Source organism: Hyla sarda, chromosome 10 (genome assembly GCF_029499605.1).
Source record: "Hyla sarda isolate aHylSar1 chromosome 10, aHylSar1.hap1, whole genome shotgun sequence".
Classification (NCBI taxonomy): domain Eukaryota; kingdom Metazoa; phylum Chordata; class Amphibia; order Anura; family Hylidae; genus Hyla; species Hyla sarda.
In genome coordinates, this window is record NC_079198.1 from 42,316,197 (window position 1) to 42,335,445 (window position 19,249).

At 44.2% G+C, this 19,249-nt stretch overlaps 1 protein-coding gene across 1 annotated transcript in view; it reads right to left on the bottom strand.

The window, feature by feature from the left end:
• Positions 1–10,745, bottom strand: part of FOXR1 (forkhead box R1) — an 85,559-nt gene extending 74,814 nt beyond the window's left edge. Inside the window, exons 1-3 of the mRNA XM_056541702.1 lie at positions 10,692–10,745; positions 9,097–9,181; positions 2,729–2,818 (exon numbers count right to left, since the gene is read on the bottom strand). Coding sequence (XP_056397677.1) covers positions 2,729–2,818; positions 9,097–9,181; positions 10,692–10,745 — 229 coding nt within the window. The remainder of the gene's footprint in view (positions 1–2,728; positions 2,819–9,096; positions 9,182–10,691) is intronic.
• Between the last annotated feature and the right edge of the window lie 8,504 nt (positions 10,746–19,249).

Genomic DNA, 19,249 nt, shown 5'->3' on the forward strand with positions numbered 1-19,249 from the left:
AGTCACCGGTGCGGTTCTAGCACCTGGTGCCCTTTCCTTAAGCCAGGAAAATTGGTAAAAGTAGGTGGCACTGAAATATTAGTAAAAAGCCTCATTACTTGTAGAACTACATGGGTAGTGTATGTAATCACATGTAGCTGCGGGAGATTTTATTTGGGCACCACGAAGAGACCTCTTCACACAAGGTTCCGTGGGTACGTTTATTCAGTGCGCTCAAGAAAGGGCTCGCCGCACTTCATTGAGCACATGAATAGTGTGCACAATGGGGATTGCAGCAAACTAACATTTCAGGGTGTTCAGAAAATAACACAAACATAAGGATGTGATTTAAAGAAAAAACTCCTTCAAGCAGAAGCCGGATGGATTTTAAAAACGCAAGCATAGGGTAATCTGGGGTTGAATGAGAGACTCGATTTTAGCGTGTTCTTGTAAGTGTTGCATTTTTTAGGTTTTATATATGTATTTGTAAACCTCTTTTGTATCTATAATTGTTGTTACTATGTTGTCTTAGATACAAGTAGATTTATGTTGGTTTTAATAATTGTATTGTAAACCTGATCAACACTCCCTTAGGTACGTCACCAGGTCAGAGGTATAAAGGGCTGGCTTACCTGTGAGAGGGCAGGTCTGATGAAGCGTGCAGACGCACGCCAAACAGCTGTCACCTGAGGCTGTTTCACCAGTAGCGTCTTGCAACACTTTGTATGTGATTTGCACCATTGGAATAAAGACAATTCAAGCTTTTTTGCACCTGAAGTTGTGAGTGCGATACATTTCTTCTACTGTACTGGACATCATGTAATGTACTGAACTGGCTTAATGTAGAAATGGTACAAGGCAAGTTAAGTAATATAAACGTAAGCAAATCTCCAGGGCCAGATGGATTGCACCCAAGAGTTCTTAGAGAACTAAGTTCAGTAATATCTGTACACCTGTTCATGATATTTAGAGATTCACTGGTATCTGGTATTGTGCCAAGGGACTGGCGCAAGCCGAATGTGGTGCCACTCTTCAAAAAGGGCTCTAGGTCTTCCCCAGGAAACTATAGACCGGTAAGTCTAACGTGCATTGTGGGTAAATAGTTTGAAGGACTTATAAGGGATTACATACAGGAATACATAGGGGATAATTGTATTATAAGTGATAGCCAGCATGGGTTTACTAAGGATAGAAGTTGTCAAACCAATCTAATTTGCTTTTATGAAGAAGTGAGTAGAAGCCTTGACAGAGGAATGGCTGTGGATATAGTGTTTCTGGATTTTGCTAAAGCGTTTGATACTGTCCCTCATAGACATCTGAGAGATAAGTTAAGGTCTTTGGGTTTGGAAACTTTAGTTTGTAACTGGATTGAACACTGATTCATGGATCGTACCCAGAGAGTGGTGGTCAATGATTCGTACTCTGATTGGTCCCCGGTTATTAGTGGTGTACCCCAAGGTTCAGTACTGGGCCCACTGTTTAATTTATTTATCAATGATATAGAGGATGGCATTAACAGCTCTGTTTCTATCTTTGCAGATGACACCAAGCTTTGTAGCACGGTACAGTCTATAGAGGATGTGTATAGATTACAAGATGACTTGGATAGACTAAGTGTCTGGGCATCCACTTGGCAAATGAGGTTCAATGTGGATAAATGTAAAGTTATGCATCTTGGTGCTAATAACCTGCATGCATCGTATGTCTTAGGGGGGATTAAACTGGCAGAGTCACTGGTAGAGAAGGATCTGGGTGTACTTGTAGCTCACAGACTACAGAATAGCATGCAATGTCAGGCTGCTGCTTCCAAGGCCGGCAGGATATGGTCATGTATAAGAAGAGGCATAGACTCGAGGGACAGGGACATAATACTCCCCCTTTATAAAGCATTGGTACGGCCTCACCTGGAATACGCTGTTCAGTTTTGGGCACCAGTCCATAAAAGGGACACTGTGGAGCTGGAAAGGGTGCAGAGACGCGCGACTAAACTAATATGGGGCATGGAACATCTTAGTTATGAGGAGCAATTAAAGGAGTTACAATTGTTTAGTCTTGAGAAGAGACGTTTAAGGGGGGGGATATGATAAATGTATATAAGTATATTAATGGCCCATACAAAAAATATGGAGAAAAACTGTTCCAGGTTAAACCCCCCCAAAGGACAAGGGGGCACTCCCTCCGTCTGGAGAAGAAAAGGTTTAGTCTCAAGGGGCGACACGCCTTCTTTACCATAAGAACTGTGAACTTATGGAACAGTCTACCTCAGGAACTGGTCACAGCAGGAAAATTTAACAGCTTTAAAACAGGGTTAGATACATTCCTGGAACAAAATAACATTAATGCTTATGAAGAAATATAAAATCCCATCCCTTCCCCAATATTGCGCCACCCCCCTACCCTTCAATTCCCTGGTTGAACTTGATGGACATATGTCTTTTTTCAACGGTACTAACTATGTAACTATGCCACTGCAAAGTGGAATTGGTGACACAAAAAATAAGCCATAATATGGATTTTTAGGTGGAAAATTGAAAGGGTTATGATTTTTAAAAGGTAAGGAGGAAAAAACGAAAGTGCAAAAACTGAAAAACCCTGCGTCCTTAAGGGGTTAATGTCTGCATATTGTAACAAGAAAAATAAAGAATTGAACTTCTAGATTTCAAAAGGAGCCATATTTCTATGGTTGTTTTACATAATTTTTCCTTCAAATTAGGAAATCTAAAACTGGATAGCTGACAGTTCTACTTGCCCTGTGGAGATCCTTCCTCAGATGTAGATGGGGATATCTCTTTGCTACGTTGTCTTTTTAAAGAGTAATGATCCTCCTTCTCATCAGCACCTTTCAAAAATATATAGAGAAAATCTAGATTAAAAGCGGCAAAGAAATGGGAAAAAAAAAAAACACAATTTTTTTTTTTTAAAGAGTGCCTATCATATCCCACACAAATAACAAAATAACATAGTTATGTTACTCAGTACCTAATCCTGATCATGCACAACATTTTAAGTGTCCCTATACTTCTCTTGCAAATATCTTTTTAGTGCTCATTTGGTTTTTCATCCTGTGCTTTGGAGGGGTAGTGTCAGCCTTTTGCCCTCACTCTACTCATCTTCCGAGTCTGCTGCGCTGAGCCTCTTCATCACTGCAGGATGCTCTGTAACACTTTTCTCTGTTTTCAGACAGAAGTCTGATAGACACGACAGACAGAATGGAGGAAGGTAGCAGGAGAACAGGACCACAGATCGGCGACAGGTAAATATGATCATCATCAATGTCGCACTCACTACCTGCCTGTGCCAGGTTAGTGCACTGATGACAGTTTTCCTTTGATATTTTGCCAACAAGAAAAACAAACTTTTTTTTTTTTATCTGACAGTGCTCATTTAAAGCATACCTGTCATTTTAGGTGACTTCTGGATAAGCTGCCCTAAATTCATATGAGAAGCTGCACTAGTTCTGGCCATTATATGACTTCTAAATTTTCTAGTAGATTTCTGCTCTGCAGGCTTCATCTATAACATTCCGCTGTTCCCTAGCTGGTAGGCTGAGTCTGGTATCTGCCATGGGGTATGTTCACACTACTGAATCTCTGCACAGGATTTCACTGCACCAATCTAACACTTATGTTAGAAAATTTAATGTGGTGTGAACTTAGCCTGAGGCTACTATGGCCATATACATTTAGGGTTATTTTTGCCTAAAAATAAATAAATAACACATCTTAAAGATTTCCGACTTTTTCTTTTCATAAACCCCCCCCCCCCCCCCCCATTTTACATATATTTTTTAAAAGTTTTTCTAAGCAGGAAATGCACATTATATATCTCCTGCCCAGCAACTATTTACTGCTACGTGCAATCCCAGCAAGGAAATAGTTAACTAGTTTCGCTGAGCAGTGCTATTTAACTCTTTTGGGGGTATACAGTATATATAGATTGCTGTAAATACTGTGTTCAGTAGCCAGACGTCTACTTTCCAGCCTGGTAGAGGTAGAGCTACAGCCTAGAGCCAGGGTGGTGAGTATAGCTCTGTTCTCATTATGAGTTTTGTTCAATTTTGTTAACTACTTTTATAACTTGCCTTTTTTAATTTCAATAAATAAGTTAATGAGGGCTTGGGGGGGGGGGGAGTGTTTTTGTAATATATTTTTTTGAATGTGTCTTTACTTTTTAGGCTTAGTAGTGAAAGCAGTCTCATAAACTAGGCCATTACTAAGCTAGGGATTAGCGTTAGTGCTAACCCCCAATTACCACCCAAGTATTCTCCACCACAAATACCAGGCAAAACTAGTACCAACCAGCCCAAAACAAAATTGGCACTCCTGGGCCTTAGCGGTAACAGGCTGGCATTATTTTGGCTGGGGAGGGACAATGGTCTTAACCCACCTTAACCTCTTAAGGACCCAGGGCATATGGATACGCCCTCACACCCTGGGCCTTAAGGACCCAGGGCGTATCCATACGCCCAGGCGTTTTCCGGTCCCTGCCGCGCACCGGGCAGAGATCCAGGGCAGCAGGCATCCAGGGCAAACGCCGAGGGGGGCCATGTAGGAAATCGCCCTTGCGATCTGCGGCGATACCAGGCTGATCGGGTCTCTGGGACACGACCACCCGGTAATTTTGCATGATCCCGGTTGTCACAGACAGCCAGGACCATGCTAAAGTATAGGAGCGAGGTGGCAAGCCTGCCACCACCTCCTATCCCCTGCGATCCGTCGGTTAGCTAACCGACCAATCGCAGGGGGGGGGCAGTTACTTCCTCCCGCCCTGCCCGGCCCCTGGAAGTCTGGAGAGGACGGGAGGAAGATCGGAGGACGTGGCAGGGGAAGGGGCAGTGCTGGGGCCCGGCCCCGGTACTTACCTCTTCCCTGAAGACCCTGATCCCGGCGATGAAGACGCCGGCGGCGGCGACAGGAGAGTTCCTCTACAGCCGCGGTAGGGCATGCTGGGAGTTGCAGTTTTGCAACATCTGGAGGTCCACAGTTTGGAGACCACTGTGCCCTTCCAGATGTTGCAAAACTACACATCCTCAGCATGCCCTTACTGTCCAGGCATGCTGGGAGTTGTAGTTCTATGGCATCTGGCCCTTCAGATGTTGCAGAACTTCAACTCCCAGCATGCCTGGACAATTTTGGCATACTGGGAGTTGTAGTTTTGCAACATCTGGAAGTGCACAGATTGGGAACCACTGTATTAGTGGTCTGCAAACTGTAGTCCTCCAGGTGTTGCAAAACTACAACTCCAAGCATGCTGGGAGTTGTAGTTCGGCAACATCTGGCTCTAAAGATGTTGCCGAACTACTACTTCCAGCATGCCTGAGAATGTTTGGGAGTAGTGGTTTTGCAACAACTGAAGGCACACTGGTTGGGAAACATTGTTTCCTCACTCAGTGTTTCCCAACCCGCGTGCCTCCAGCTGTTGCAAAACTATAACTACCAGCATGCACTGATAGACTGTGCATGCTGGAGTTTCCCCCCCCCCCCCCCCCCCCCCGTGAATGTACAGGGTACATTCACATGGGCAATGGGCAGGGGGTTTACAGTGAGTATCAGGCTGCAAGTTTGCTATGCAGCAAATTTTGTGCGGCAGCTCAAACTCGCAGCAGGAAACTCACTGTAATCCCCCGCCCGTGTGACAGTAGCCTAAAAGCACTACACTACACTACCACAAAATAAAATAAAAAGTAAAAAACACTACATATAACCCTACACAGCCACCCTCCCCTCCCCAATAAAAAAAAACGTCTGGTACGCCACTGTTTCCAGTATTGCTGGGAGTTTTGCAACAGCTGGAGGCACCCTGTTTGGGAATCACTGGCGTAGAATACCCCTATGTCCACCCCTGTGCAAATCCCTAATTCAGGCCTCAAATGCACATGGCGCTCTCACTTTGGAGCCCTGTCGTATTTCAAGGCCACAGTTTAGGACCACATATGGGGTATCGCTGTACTTGGGAGAAATTGCCTAACAAATTTTGGGGGGCTTTTTCTCCTTTTACCCCTTATGAAAAGGTGAAGTTGGGGTCTACACCAGCATGTAAAAAAAAAAAAATTGTTTACACTAACATGCTGGTGTTGCCCTATACAATTTCGGAAACTACACCCCTCACGGAATGTAATGAGGGGTGCAGTGAGAATTTACACCCCACTGGTGTCTGACAGATTTTTGGAACAGTGGGCTATGCTAATGAAAAATTTCATACAGCCCACTGTTCCAAAGATCTGACAGACACCAGTGGGGGTAAATGCTCACTGTACCCCTTGTTATGTTCCTCAAGGGGTCTAGTTTCCAAAATGGTATGCCATGTGTTTTTTTTTTTTGCTGTCCGAGCACCATAGGGGCTTCCTAAATGCGACACGCCCCCAAGCAAAATTTGCTCTCAAAAAGCCAAATATGACTCCTTCTCTTCTGAGCATTGTAGTTCACCCGTAGTGCACTTCTGGTCAACTTATGGGGTACCTCCATACTCAGAAGAGATGGGGTTATAAATTTTGGTGGGTATTTTCTGCTATTAACCCTTGCAAAAATGTGAAATTTGGGGGGGGAAAACACACATTTTAGTGAAGTTTTATTTTATTTTTTTACATATGCAAGTGTCGTGAAACACATGTGGGGTATTAAGGCTCACTTAATTTCTTGTTACGTTCCTCAAGGGGCCTCGTTTCCAAAATGGTATGGCATGTGTTTTTTTTTTTTTTTTTTTTTTTTTGCTGTTCTGGCACCATAGGGGCTTCCTAAATGCAACATGCCCCCCAAAAACCATTTCAGAAAAACATACTCTCCAAAATCCCCTTGTCGCTCCTTTGCTTCTGAGCCCTCTACTGCGCCCGCCGAACACTTTACATATGAGGTATGTGCTTACTTGAGAGAAATTGGGCTACAAATATAAGTATAAATTTTCTCCTTTTACCCCTTGTAAAAATTCAAAAATTGGGTCTACAAGAACATGTGAGTGTAAAAAATGAAGATTGTGAATTTTCTCCTTCACTTTGCTGCTATTCCTGTGAAACACCTAAAGGGTTAAAAGGCTGACCGAATATCATTTTGAAAACTTTGGGGGGTGCAGTTTTTATAATGGGGTCATTTGTGGGGTATTTCTAAGATTAAGACCCTTCAAATCCACTTCAAACCTGAACTGGTCCCTGAAAAATAGTGAGTTTGGAAATTTTGTGAAAAATTGGAAAATTGCTGCTGAACTTTGAAGCCCTCTGGTGTCTTCCAAAAGTAAAAACACGTCAATTTTATGATGCAAACATAAAGTAGACATATTGTATATGTGAATAAAAAAAAAATATTTTGAATATCCATTTTCCTTACAAGCAGAGAGCTTCAAAATTAGAAAAATGTTGGGATTTTTCACCAAGAAAGGATGCAAGTTACCAAAAAATTTTAGCACTATGTTAAAGTAGAATATGTCACGAAAAAACTATCTTGGAATCAGAATGATAGCTAAAAGCATTCCAGAGTTATTAATGTTTAAAGCGACAGGGGTCAAATGTTCAAAAAGTGGCCGGGTCCTAAGGTGTAAAATGGCTGGGTCCTTAAGAGGTTAATAATGTGAGGCTTTTGCTGCTTGGTTAGTTATCTGGCTTATAATGAAAAGACGGGGAACCACACACTTTTTAATGAAGAAACAAAAAACTTGTGTGGTTCCCAGTCTTTTCATTATCAGCCAGATAAAACCAAGCAGCAACAGCCTGACGTTTTCAGGGTGGGGAAGGACCATTGTTATTGGCCCTCTCAAGCCTAAACATAAAACTAAGAGCTCCTCCAACCACCGGCGGGATCAATCAGGCCCTGAAACCAAAGGTAAGATGAGGGAATTTATTACCCACAATGCAATCCATTTCGCAGAGAATCAGCTTCCTCAGGCATGTAGGATTGAACAAGGTGCAACGGTTATTAGGGAGAATCTTTAACCCCTAAATGGGATAGAAAATTAACCCTTTACAAACAACTTCAAAGAAAATAGTGATCACAGATCCATCATATAAATGGTAAAAAAGACAAAACCTACAACACTACAAAATGTTCACACACCAAAAAAAAAAAAAAAAAAAAAAAAAAAAAAAAAAAGATATACACAAACATACATCGAAATTATAAGAGTAAAATGGATAAAAAGTTAATTCAACGGGCATTTGCTAAGGTTACATTTAAACCATCCGGAAATAATGTAACAAGGGAGAATATCCAAATAGCTTCTTTATTTAATTTTTGCACACGGTTATGAATATGATCTGGAATAGTTTTGAGTATAGCAAGTTTAAAATTTTGTATACATTTATAATGCTTTATGGATAGATGACGGGAAACACTATGAAGCATAAACCCATTTTTTATACATGACCTGTGCTTGTTCATACGTGACCGCACTGTATGGCCCACAAGTCCACAAGCACAGGTCAAAAGATATATAGCAAAAGAGCTATCCCAGGTATAGTGGTTCTTGATTAAAAAAAAAAATAAAAAAAAGGTTTTAGTAACATAGGATGGAAAAGTGGAGCTCTGATCTCCCATCATGGAACAGCACATACAGCGGGCATGTCCGCAAGCGAATGTACCAGGAGTACTCACAGGTCCAACACAGGTAATATTAGGGGCATCGGATTTAAACCTACTAGGAGCTATCATATTTCTCAAATTCGGGGATCGAAGGTCGACGTGAATAGTCTACTTGATTATAATAGTTCTCATTATCCTAAAATGGATAAAAAAAATATATGTACCATACGGACAATACTTGCGTGTCCGAAAAAATTGCACAAGTGATCACATTTTTTTGCCAGGCAATCGTGCATTCTTCGGGATAGATTTAGGATAACCTTTTATTCCGAAAACTATTTTGATACATGCTTATAATAAATTAAAAATTATGTTGCAGGAAACATTCGTGAAGAAAAAAACCATTACTGTAATGGCAAGTATAAATTTCATAAGTGATTAATTGTGCTGCAGGTGATGTCAGAAAAAATTCTAAATAAATATTATCCAATTTTGATGACCCTATTATGAAAAATATATTACCCCAGAAACCTGGGATCTCTTTTAGACTATCCCTGAATTTGAAAAATATGATAGCTCCTAGTAGGTTTAAATCCAATGCCCCTTATATTACCTGTGAGTACTCCTGGTACGTTCGCTTGCGGACGTGCCCGCTGTATGTGCTGTTCCATGATAGATCGGAGTTCCTCTTTCTTGTCCTAGGTTACAAAAAAATACTTTTATCAAGAACCACTATACCTGCGATAGCTCTTTTGCTATATAGCTTTTGACAATGCGGTCATGTATGTACAAGCACAGGTCAAATAAAAAATGGATTTATGCTTCATAGAATTTCCAGTCATCTATCCATAAAGCATGATAAATGTATAAAAAATGTTGAAACTTACTATATTCAAAACTATTCCAGGTCATATTCATAACCGTGTGCAAAAATGATTAGAGAAGCTTTTTGGATATTCTCCCTTGTTACATTATTTCCAGATGGTTTAAATGAGACCTTAGAAAATGGCAGTGGAATTAACTTTGTATCCATTTTATTCTTATAATTTTGATATATGTATGTTTGTGTATATCTTTTTTTATGTGAATTTTTTTATGTGAACATTGTTTAGTGTTGTAGGTTTTGTCTTTTTACCATTTATATGATGGATCTGTGATCACTATTTTCTGTGAAGTTGTTTGTAAAGGGATGATTTTTATCCGATTTAGGGAAGCAGATTCTCCCCGAAAAACATTGCATTGTGGGTAATAAAATTCATCTTACCTTTGTCTCAGCGTCTGATTGATCCCACCGGTTGTTGGAGGAGCCATCTTGTTTTTATGCTGAGTGTTGGTGTGGAATGGCTGCAGAGACCTACTATCAGATATATTCTACCCCATCATTGTACTTGGTTGGAGTACAACTTGCCTTGGTAAGCGCAGTTCACATTCAGCGTCTTTCCCTTAGCCCAAGGTATTACACTATGGAGTGCATCCTTTTTTTTTTTTTTTGTCATCTTTCAGGCCTAAACATCATCAGCCTGTTACCGCCTAGGCCCAGGAGTGCCAATTTTGACACTCTGGGCCTGTTGGGGGTTAGCACTAGCTGTTTTTGGGGTCAAGGCTAAGCCCTGGTTTAGTAATGAACTCAGTCTATAAAAAAGACAGCTTTCACTACTAAGTCTGAAAAGTAAAAAAAAAAAAAAAAAAAAAAAAGAAGGAGCAGGGGTGGGGGTAAGGTCACTGAAGCAGGGGTGGATGGATACCTCAATGGGGCCCCTGGACAATAGAAACACTTTTTGACACCCTGCCCACATACAATACATTTAGGATGATAGTACTGTGGTACCCCTGTACAGTATGACTTACACTTACAGCCTGAATGTTACAAAGCCATGCATTGTGAGATGGCATCCCTTCCTCCTCCCCAAAAGCAGGTGACACCTGTGGTGGACAGCCTCCACTGCCTGAAAGTGATAGGACTGCAGCAATCACACTCCTATCACCCCTAGACAGTCAATGCAGCTCTAAAAAAGGTGACTGCAGCATAAAACAGGAGGAGAGTAAGTTCAGCTCTAGAGGTGACAGAAGGATAAGACATGATGTAAAAGCAGAATACAGTGATCCCTCAACATACGATGGTAATTCGTTCCAAATGAACCATCGTTAGTTGAAACCATCGTATGTTGAGGGATCCGTGCAATGAAAAGAATAGGAAGTTATACTTACCTGTCCCCGCCGCTCCAGAGACAGTCTCTGCTCCCTGGGATCGTCGCTCTTCATCACATCGCTGCGCACACCGCTCCTATTGGATGACGGGATGGCGTGCGTGGCGACGTGATGACGACGAAGAAGAGCGATGGCGATGCAGGGGTTCCTGAAGTGGGAGATCCGGAGAGCCGGGGACAGGTGAGTGATCACCACCGGACCACACGGGGCACCTTAAACAGCTATCCACCTGCAGCTGAAGCAGTCTGCGCTGCCGGATAGCCGTTTATGCGATGGCCCCAACATACAAAAGCATCGTATGTTTATGCTGCCTTCAACATGCGATGGCCTCTGAGAGGCCATTGTATGTTGAAATTATCGTATAGCCATCGTAGGTCGGGGGGGGTCACTGTAGTGACTGCAGCTATGGGGGTGACTGGAGGTTAAGGTATGGTGTAATCATACCTCCTAACTTTTGCTGAGCACAAAGAGGGACAAGCCACGCCCTTAACCGCACCCCTAACCATGTCCTCATCACACTTGCAGAATGTAAATACCTCTTTAATAGCAATAGCGTTGTCAGTCTGTCACCTAAGTTCAGGAGGACCTCAGAAACAGAGGAAAGACTGACAACAACCACCATCATTCCCACTACCTGTCAGGATCCGGACTGGTATGCAGCGAGGACACTGGAGGTGGATCCTCTGTGTCAGTGGGGTGATGGCGTGGGCCGTACCAGGGGAACAGAGTCTAAGGGGTTACTGGTTTTCACCAGAGCCCGCCGCAAAGCGGGATGGACTTGCAGCGGCAGGTAACCCCTAGGTCGTTCCACCCGATAGCGACTCAACCCCAACTGACAGCTGAGACAGGCGCGGTACACAGGGACAAGGCAAGAGCAAGGTCGGACGTAGCAGAAGGTCAGGGCAGGCAGCAAGAGTCTTAGTCAGGGGCCACAGCAAAAAGTCTGGGTACACAGGCTTGGGAACACACTAAACGCTTTCACAGGGCACTAAGGCAACAAGATCCGGCGAGGACAGGAAGGGGAAGTGGGTTTAAGTAGTGCTTGGGTGTAAAACACTGATTGGGCCAGGCACCAATTCATGGTGCACTGGCCCTTTAAATTTCAGAGAGCCGGCGCGCGCGTGCCCTAGAGAGAACAGAACAGCAGGAGGAGATTGGGATGCGACCCGCGGGCGGGCGCTACGCGGAACGCATCCCCGCCGGTGAGAACAGTGCAGCGGGTCTGACCGGGGCGCTGCACACAGAACGCCGCGAGCGCTCCGGGGAGGAGCAGGGACCCGGAGCGCTCGGCGTAACACTACCGATCATATAGTTACGTTCAGGTGACGTTCACTTTTTTCTTCATCCGGCCCAGACCGCCATGATGATTTCTTCCAGCTAGGACTCATTTCTGCATAACCTGCCAGAGAAACATTTTAGGCTTCACACTTTTAGAATGCCCCAAACCGTATACAGTGAAACTTGTGAACATAAAAGATAAATACAATTTATTAAAAACAATAGGATACTCTACTTTAAAGTTTTTTCGTTCAAGTTTGCTGGGCCCATGGCTCCCATTTTTAGGATCCATCTGGTCTTGCACTGTAGGAGGAGTTTATCTCTGTCTCCCCCATTTACCGGGCAATTAACTAGTTCAAGACCTGCAAACTTTAGGACCGATAACTCACTATTATGATTCCCCCTGATATGTCGGATAAGTCTAGGGCATCCTATGCTTATAGAAAGAGACTTTAAATGTTCCCTTATCCTAACATTCAAATTCAATATCATCTTACCTATATAGAAGCGGCCACAATTACATATCATAGCAGATACCACAAGCTTGGTCTTAGGTTTGGTGAGAAGTGATACAGGTACGTTAGTGGGAATGCAATGGGTACACCTGTTGCATGTTCCCCAGCCAACCTGTACCTTGCCATCTTTGAAAAGAGGTTAATTTTCACCAAAAACAACTTTTTTTTTTTTTAGGTATATTTCATAAATTTTTTTGATACATGGGTGATGTTTTTGTAATTTGGATGGGGGATGAGGGTCAATTTAACAGTTTTTTTGAGTATTTGAATCAGAATGGGGAGTTAAACATGAAATTTACTTCCGTTTTGGGGGGTAATTCCCTCGAGTTCTTGGATGTGAGGGTGGAGATAGGAAGGTGGATTCATTACCAGTGGCTTTCGTAAATCAACTGCTGTCAATACATTATTAATCTTTGACAGTTTCTCTGGCTAAGGAGATTGAATAGTACTGAGGAATCCTTTGAGACACAGGTGCTCGAACTAACCCAGAGGTTTCAAAATGGAAGGTACCCCTCGGAAATTAACAGTGCGCTGGTTAGAGCAAGGAGTATGAGTTTAAGTGAGGCAATGTCATCTAGGAGGTCCAAGGGGGTAGTAGCATTTTTTTTTCTATTTTAGACATAGTTCCATGAATCAGGCGATCCAGTCAGGGGGTCAAGCGCCACTGGCACCTTATTGAGGGGGGACAGTGATTTGAGGGATATAGCTGTTAATCTCTCTTATAGGAGGAATAAAACCCTAGGCAGTCTGTTAGCTCTCAATCAATATATTTGTGTATCCGACATGTGGCTGACAGGAGGGAGACCTCAAGGAAATGTAAGCAATGACCTCATAATATGGAAGCAAAAAAATATTACAAAAAGACTAGGAGGAGTGACCTGGCAGGTGAGAGATTCCTGCCACCCTAGGCAAAACCCCAATATGACAAGGGAAATAATGTTGTATAACGTGTGTGTGTGTGTGTGTGTGGTTTACAACAATATTGCCATACAGTGACTGAACAACAATGCCATATACTAAACTATGACTGAATAAAGCTACCAGAACAAAAAACAATACCGCCATACAGTGACTGAATAACAACACCATAACAGAACAATGCCCCCATACTGTGATCGAATAACAGTAGTGCGCAGGGAGCTCTAGGATAGGGGGCTGTTGACACTGTGCGGGGGCCGAAGGGGGAGGGGTGCGCGTGGAGCACTGCATCATTAACAGTAGTTTGGGGGGGGGGGGGGGTTGTCAGGAAGCAGGACCTGGACACCTGGGTGAGTGAGGAGTGCTCTTCTACCAGCCTGGGCGGAGGGAGGGTGGTGGTGTCTCTGATTGAAGTAGCGCTACCGCTGCGCTCCTCTACCGGCCCAGTCCCAGTAAACTTACTTGTAGGGACGGAGCGGCACCCCCAGCAAGAGGGGGCTCTAGGCGATGGCCTATCTTGCCCATAGGTGGCACCAGCCCTGGATGGATCCTAAAAACGGGAGCCATGGGCCCAGCAGGCTTGAAAGAAAACAGACATGAGTATGTTTTTTTTTAAAGTAGAGTGTCCTATTGTTTTTAATAAATTGTATCTATCTTTTATGTTCACAAGTTTCACTGTATTCAGTCTCGCTCTTTGTGCCTTTCCCTAGTGCTGATGCTGTCCTGTGAGGCCGGGTTGCTGTGGAGAAGAGGTGATGCTACGACAGGTCAGGTGACGAAGTGGTCCGTGCTGCGTCGGCGTTGCGTCCAGCCCGTGTCCACAGCAACAGAGCACGATTTATTTCAATGTTTTGTGGTGTCAGCTGAGTATATGGGGCAGGTATGTCAGTATGTTATCTGGCGCCCTCCCCAGATGACGTCACTAGTTAATTGCACATAAGAGAGCGTCTACACGTCATATGTATGAGCCGGAAGAAGCACTATACAAGCTAAACGGAAGTTGCATGTTTGTGTTTTGCACAAATATAGAAAAAATTATAGAAAGGGAGGCACCTGACAAAAAATACCCTAAATGCACCACATGTGTAACACCACAAGTCCAAGGAAATCACCATCCAAATAATAAGCTGTCAATATGCGGCGGTGCTAGGGACGAAAAGAGCAATCCATAAATAAAGAATAACGAACGGGAGGCTCTGAGCCTCCCATTATACTGCCGATTTCCAAGCTGGTCTTCATGCTCTGCAGTATAGACATGCGACGAGTTGCAGGATCATCTTTCGTCGTTCGTTTGTGTTTTTTGCATCCTGCACCGCTATTGTACCCCATGGTTGATGAATAAACCAGCCTGATTGCAAAAGACTCAGTGAGCTGCCACATGTTTTTCTTCTTTGAGCTACACTCTGAGCGATACTGGACTTCTATTGTGGTGAGTACCACCGTCCAGCAGGCTTAAGTGAGTGACTGTGCAGCGACAAGAAGGTTGGAGGGTAAAGGGATGGGGCTTGCTCTGATTGGATAAGCTTAGCCCCCCCCCCCCCCGCCCTCTCACCCTATTAACCTGGTAGAGAGTCCCCATATCAGCTAGGCAGGAACATAGAAGATAGTCCCCCACATTAGGTCGGCAGCAGTGCCCCCCTTCCCCCCCCCCAATTCCCCATGCTGCTATGCTTCAGCTTTCTGTCCCTCCGTGCCTCACTCCTCCTCACTAGTGTTGAGCGGCATAGGCCATATTCGAATTCGCGAATATTCGCGAATATATGGACGAATATTCGCCATATTCGCATATTCGTAATGTTCTCGTTTTATTTTCGCATATGCGAATATTCTAGTGTGCGAAAATTAACATATGCGAAAATTTGCATATACAAAAACTAACATAAACTAAAATTCGTATATGCGAATATTATCATATGCACATTTTCGCTTATGCGAAAATTCGCACGTCAGTCTCACACAGTAGTATTAGAGCCTTCTTACACCACACAAGCTGGAAGCAGAGAGGGATGATCACTGTGATGTGTACTGTGGAAAAAAAAATAAAAAATAACGAATATTCGTAATTACGAATATGTAGCGCTATATTCGCGAATATTCGCGAATTCGCGAATATGCGATATTCGCGAATAAAATTCGAATTGCGAATATTCGCGAGCAACACTACTCCTCACCCTCTCCCCTACCTCATCCTTTCCCCTCCTTAGTAACTGTAATAAATCTGCCCCCCACTGCTGCCCATGCCACTAAACACCCCCCCCCCCCCATAGAATCTGCATCTCCCTCCCATCCATTCCCCTGCACCAATCAATGGGAGCCCCGCCGCTGCACCCGTCTCAAAGTGGAGATCTAGCTATGTGAGGACACTGCTCTCGAAGATACATCTCCTGTGCAGCCGGAGAAGCAGCGTGACGGACTCTCACATGGACCCACTGGTAAATAAAGTGCCCCCCCCCCTCAAAACACAAACGTTTACTGTAAAAACAACAAGTTACATACATGTAGCCCCCAACTTTAGCATAACTCACAGCATGCCTATATAGTGTATGTTGGTAGTTGTCGTTTTTGCAACTACTGAATGGATTACAGAATATCCCTGTTAGTTATGGCAGCGTAAGGGTGCGTTCACACGGCAGTCTGTCCCAGTTTTGGTTCAGTTTTTGCAGGCTGTAAACGGATTAAAACCTTTTTAATATATATATATATATATATTTTTTTTTAAATCCCATTCATGTCAGTGGGATTGTTTTACACTCAGTTTACATCCATTTGCACCAGTCTGCACTCATTTCCGTTTTTTTCACGGCAGTAAAAACAGCACATGCAGTATTTTTTCTTCCGTGAAAAAACAGACTTCATAATTTTAACATTGAAGTCTATGGCAAACCTTTAATGTCATCTGTTTGCCCCCGGTTTATACTAACCATTATTTCTTCTGAGCATGCTCAGAAGAGGTGAAATCAGCAGACTCCTGCAGTGTTGTGGGACTACTACTACTCCCATCATGAACAGACTTGTTTCCATTATGGAAGTAGTAGTTACCTGGCTGCAGGAGTCTGCGTTGACTGCATTAGTGCTTGTACTACTATCCCCATCATGGAACAGAGTGTGTTCCATGATGGGGGTTGTAGTACAGGGGCTGAGGGATTGATCGCACCCGGTCTCACTTTGGACACCTGATGCAATCAGAAGTTATTAAGCAGGGGAGCGGGCGGCAAGCTCCGCAACCCTGTAATGTTTAGTGTGTTTTAACTTTCATTTCTAAATCCCCCGCGGGGAGCCCTGAATGGCTCTCAGCGGGGGGGGGGGAGAATTTAAAAATGAACATTGTGAGTAGCAGCGGGGGCCATATCTATATTAAAAGCGCTGTGGTGGGGCAAGATATCTAGCGCTGCAGGGGGGGGGGGGGGGGTTTGGGGGAGGCAGACATATAGCCTATATATCTAGCCCTCCAGCGCATTTACAATATGCCCCCTGCAGCGCATTTATAAATATATACCCCCGTAGGGGATTTATAAATATATACCCCCGTAGCGCATTTATAATACACCCCCCGCAGCGCATGTATAATATATCCCCCGCAGCGCATGGGGGGGGGGGGGGGGGGGGACAGATAACGCTATATGTCTGCCCAGCGCATCTATATACATATGCCCCTGCATATGCATATTTATAATATGCCCCTACAGCGTTTCATGCATACAGTGGGGATCAAAAGTTTGGGCATCCCAGCTAAAAATTTGTATTAATGTGCATAAAGAAGCCAAGGAAAGATGGAAAAATCTCCAGAAGACATCAAATTACAGATTAGACATTCTTATAATGTGTCAACAAAAGTTAGATTTTATTTCCATCATTTACACTTTCAAAGTAACAGGAAAAAAAAAAAATGGCGTCTGCAAAAGTTTGGGCACCCTGCAGAGTTAATATCTTGTACTGCCCCTTTTGGCAAGTAACATAGCTTGTAAATGCTTTTTGTAGCCAGCCAAGAGTCTTTCAATTCTTGTTTGAGGAATCTTTGCCCATTCTTCCTTAGCCTCTTCAGGACACAGGGCGAATGCATACGCCCTGCATCCTGAGTCCTTAATAATGCAGGGCGTATCCAATCGTTCAGCAGACATCTCGGCATATCGCCCAGGTGTGTCGTCATGACCCATCATGTCCACGATCGCAGCACATGGCTGATCAATGCAGATCAGCGATGTGCTGCGATTCCGTTCCCCGACGCTCGCCGGGCGGGGATCAGAGCTGGATGTCTGCTGACTTCATTCAGCAGACATCGCGGCAGTGTGCCGGAGGAGGTCCGGAGAACCTCCTATACCGGCGATCGCTGCAGGACGCCGTTAAGTATTAACCGCCGTTCTGCAGCGGTTCCGGGTCATCAGGGTCACGTGTGACCCGGTTAAAGATGATGAACGGTGGTGTAATATACACCACCAGTCATCATCCATACTGTACTGGGGGCTGGCATTGTTGCCACCCCCCTCAGTACAGTTGTGATTGGGTGGCCAAAGTGGCCACACCAATCACAGTGTAATGGGAGGGGATGGTGGGGGCTAGGAGCATGTTGCTCCATTCTGCCTGCCATTCCACAGAGATCTGGCGAGCAGGACGGAGCCCTGTGCTGCCACCATCCCCTCACTGTAAAAAAAAAAAGTGCCCCTTGCCCCTTTCTGTGGCCCATTGGCACAGAAATCCCCCAGAGTTAGCTTTAGGTAGGGACAGGTTAGGGTTAAAAAAATAAAATAAAAAATAAAAGTTCTCAGTTTTTTTTTCGGTGTACATCAGTGGGTGTCCGGGGGTCCTTAGCACCTTTATCTGCGTGATCCCGGCCCTGCTGGGTCGCTACGGTCTTCCGCCAGCCTTTTTTTAGTTATAAAAGAGCAGTCCGCCACCGTTTGTTAAAGCTCAGTCCTGTAGTACTGATCAGCGTTTTTTTTTGTGTGGTGCCGGCGCCTTTTTTTTTTGCATTTTCTAGCGTTTTTTTTTTTTGCACCCATAGGCGGTCCGTGCCACCAGTAGCAGGCGTGTACTGTGTGGCCGGACAGTACCTGTGTGTGTGCAGCGTGGCTCACCTCTGTCAGTGATTTATCACTGATCAGCGTTTTTTTTGTGGTAAAGGCACTTTTTTCGGTTAACGCGTTTTTTTGTTTTTTTTTTGCACCCATAGGCTGTCCGTTCCACCAGTAGCAGGCGTATACTGTGTGGACGGACCGTACCTGTGTGTGCAGCCTGTCCCACCGCTGTCAGTGATCAGTATCACTGATAAGCGTTTTTTTGGGGGTTCAGGTGGGTGCATTTTTTCGGGGTTAAGCGTTTTTTTATTTAATTTTTTGTTTTTTTTGTGTGGGGGTCACACTTTTTATTTTTTTCTGTTAGGGCGGGTTAGTTTAGTTAGGTTAGGTTAGGGCGGGTTAGGAAGGTAGTCTCGCATCACACCACACACCAATAAAGTTTTCCCCCCACACACACCCATTCCCATTAGAGTAGGGAAATGGCCCGCAGAGCGTTTTCGGTGGAGGAGGCATATGCCATAATTGCCTCCGACACCGAGAGCGGCTCAGACGACAATGAATACCCCATCTCCCTTATTTCATTGTCCTCCTAATCATCTAGTTCTGATGATGAGCCAACAAGGCAGCGAACTCGCAGCCGTGCGGCGCCGCAAACCTCCTCTGTCCTTGACCCTGTGCCCCATGCTAGTCTGAGTCCCCCTGACGCTCATACTAGTGAAGCCCCCCTGCCAAGGTCACTAGTACCTCGTACCGGAGAACTTGTCTGGGCTGAGCCAGCGGACCACAAGCACCTGATTCCTAAGTTTGTTGGCGACTCAGGAATCAAGATTAACAT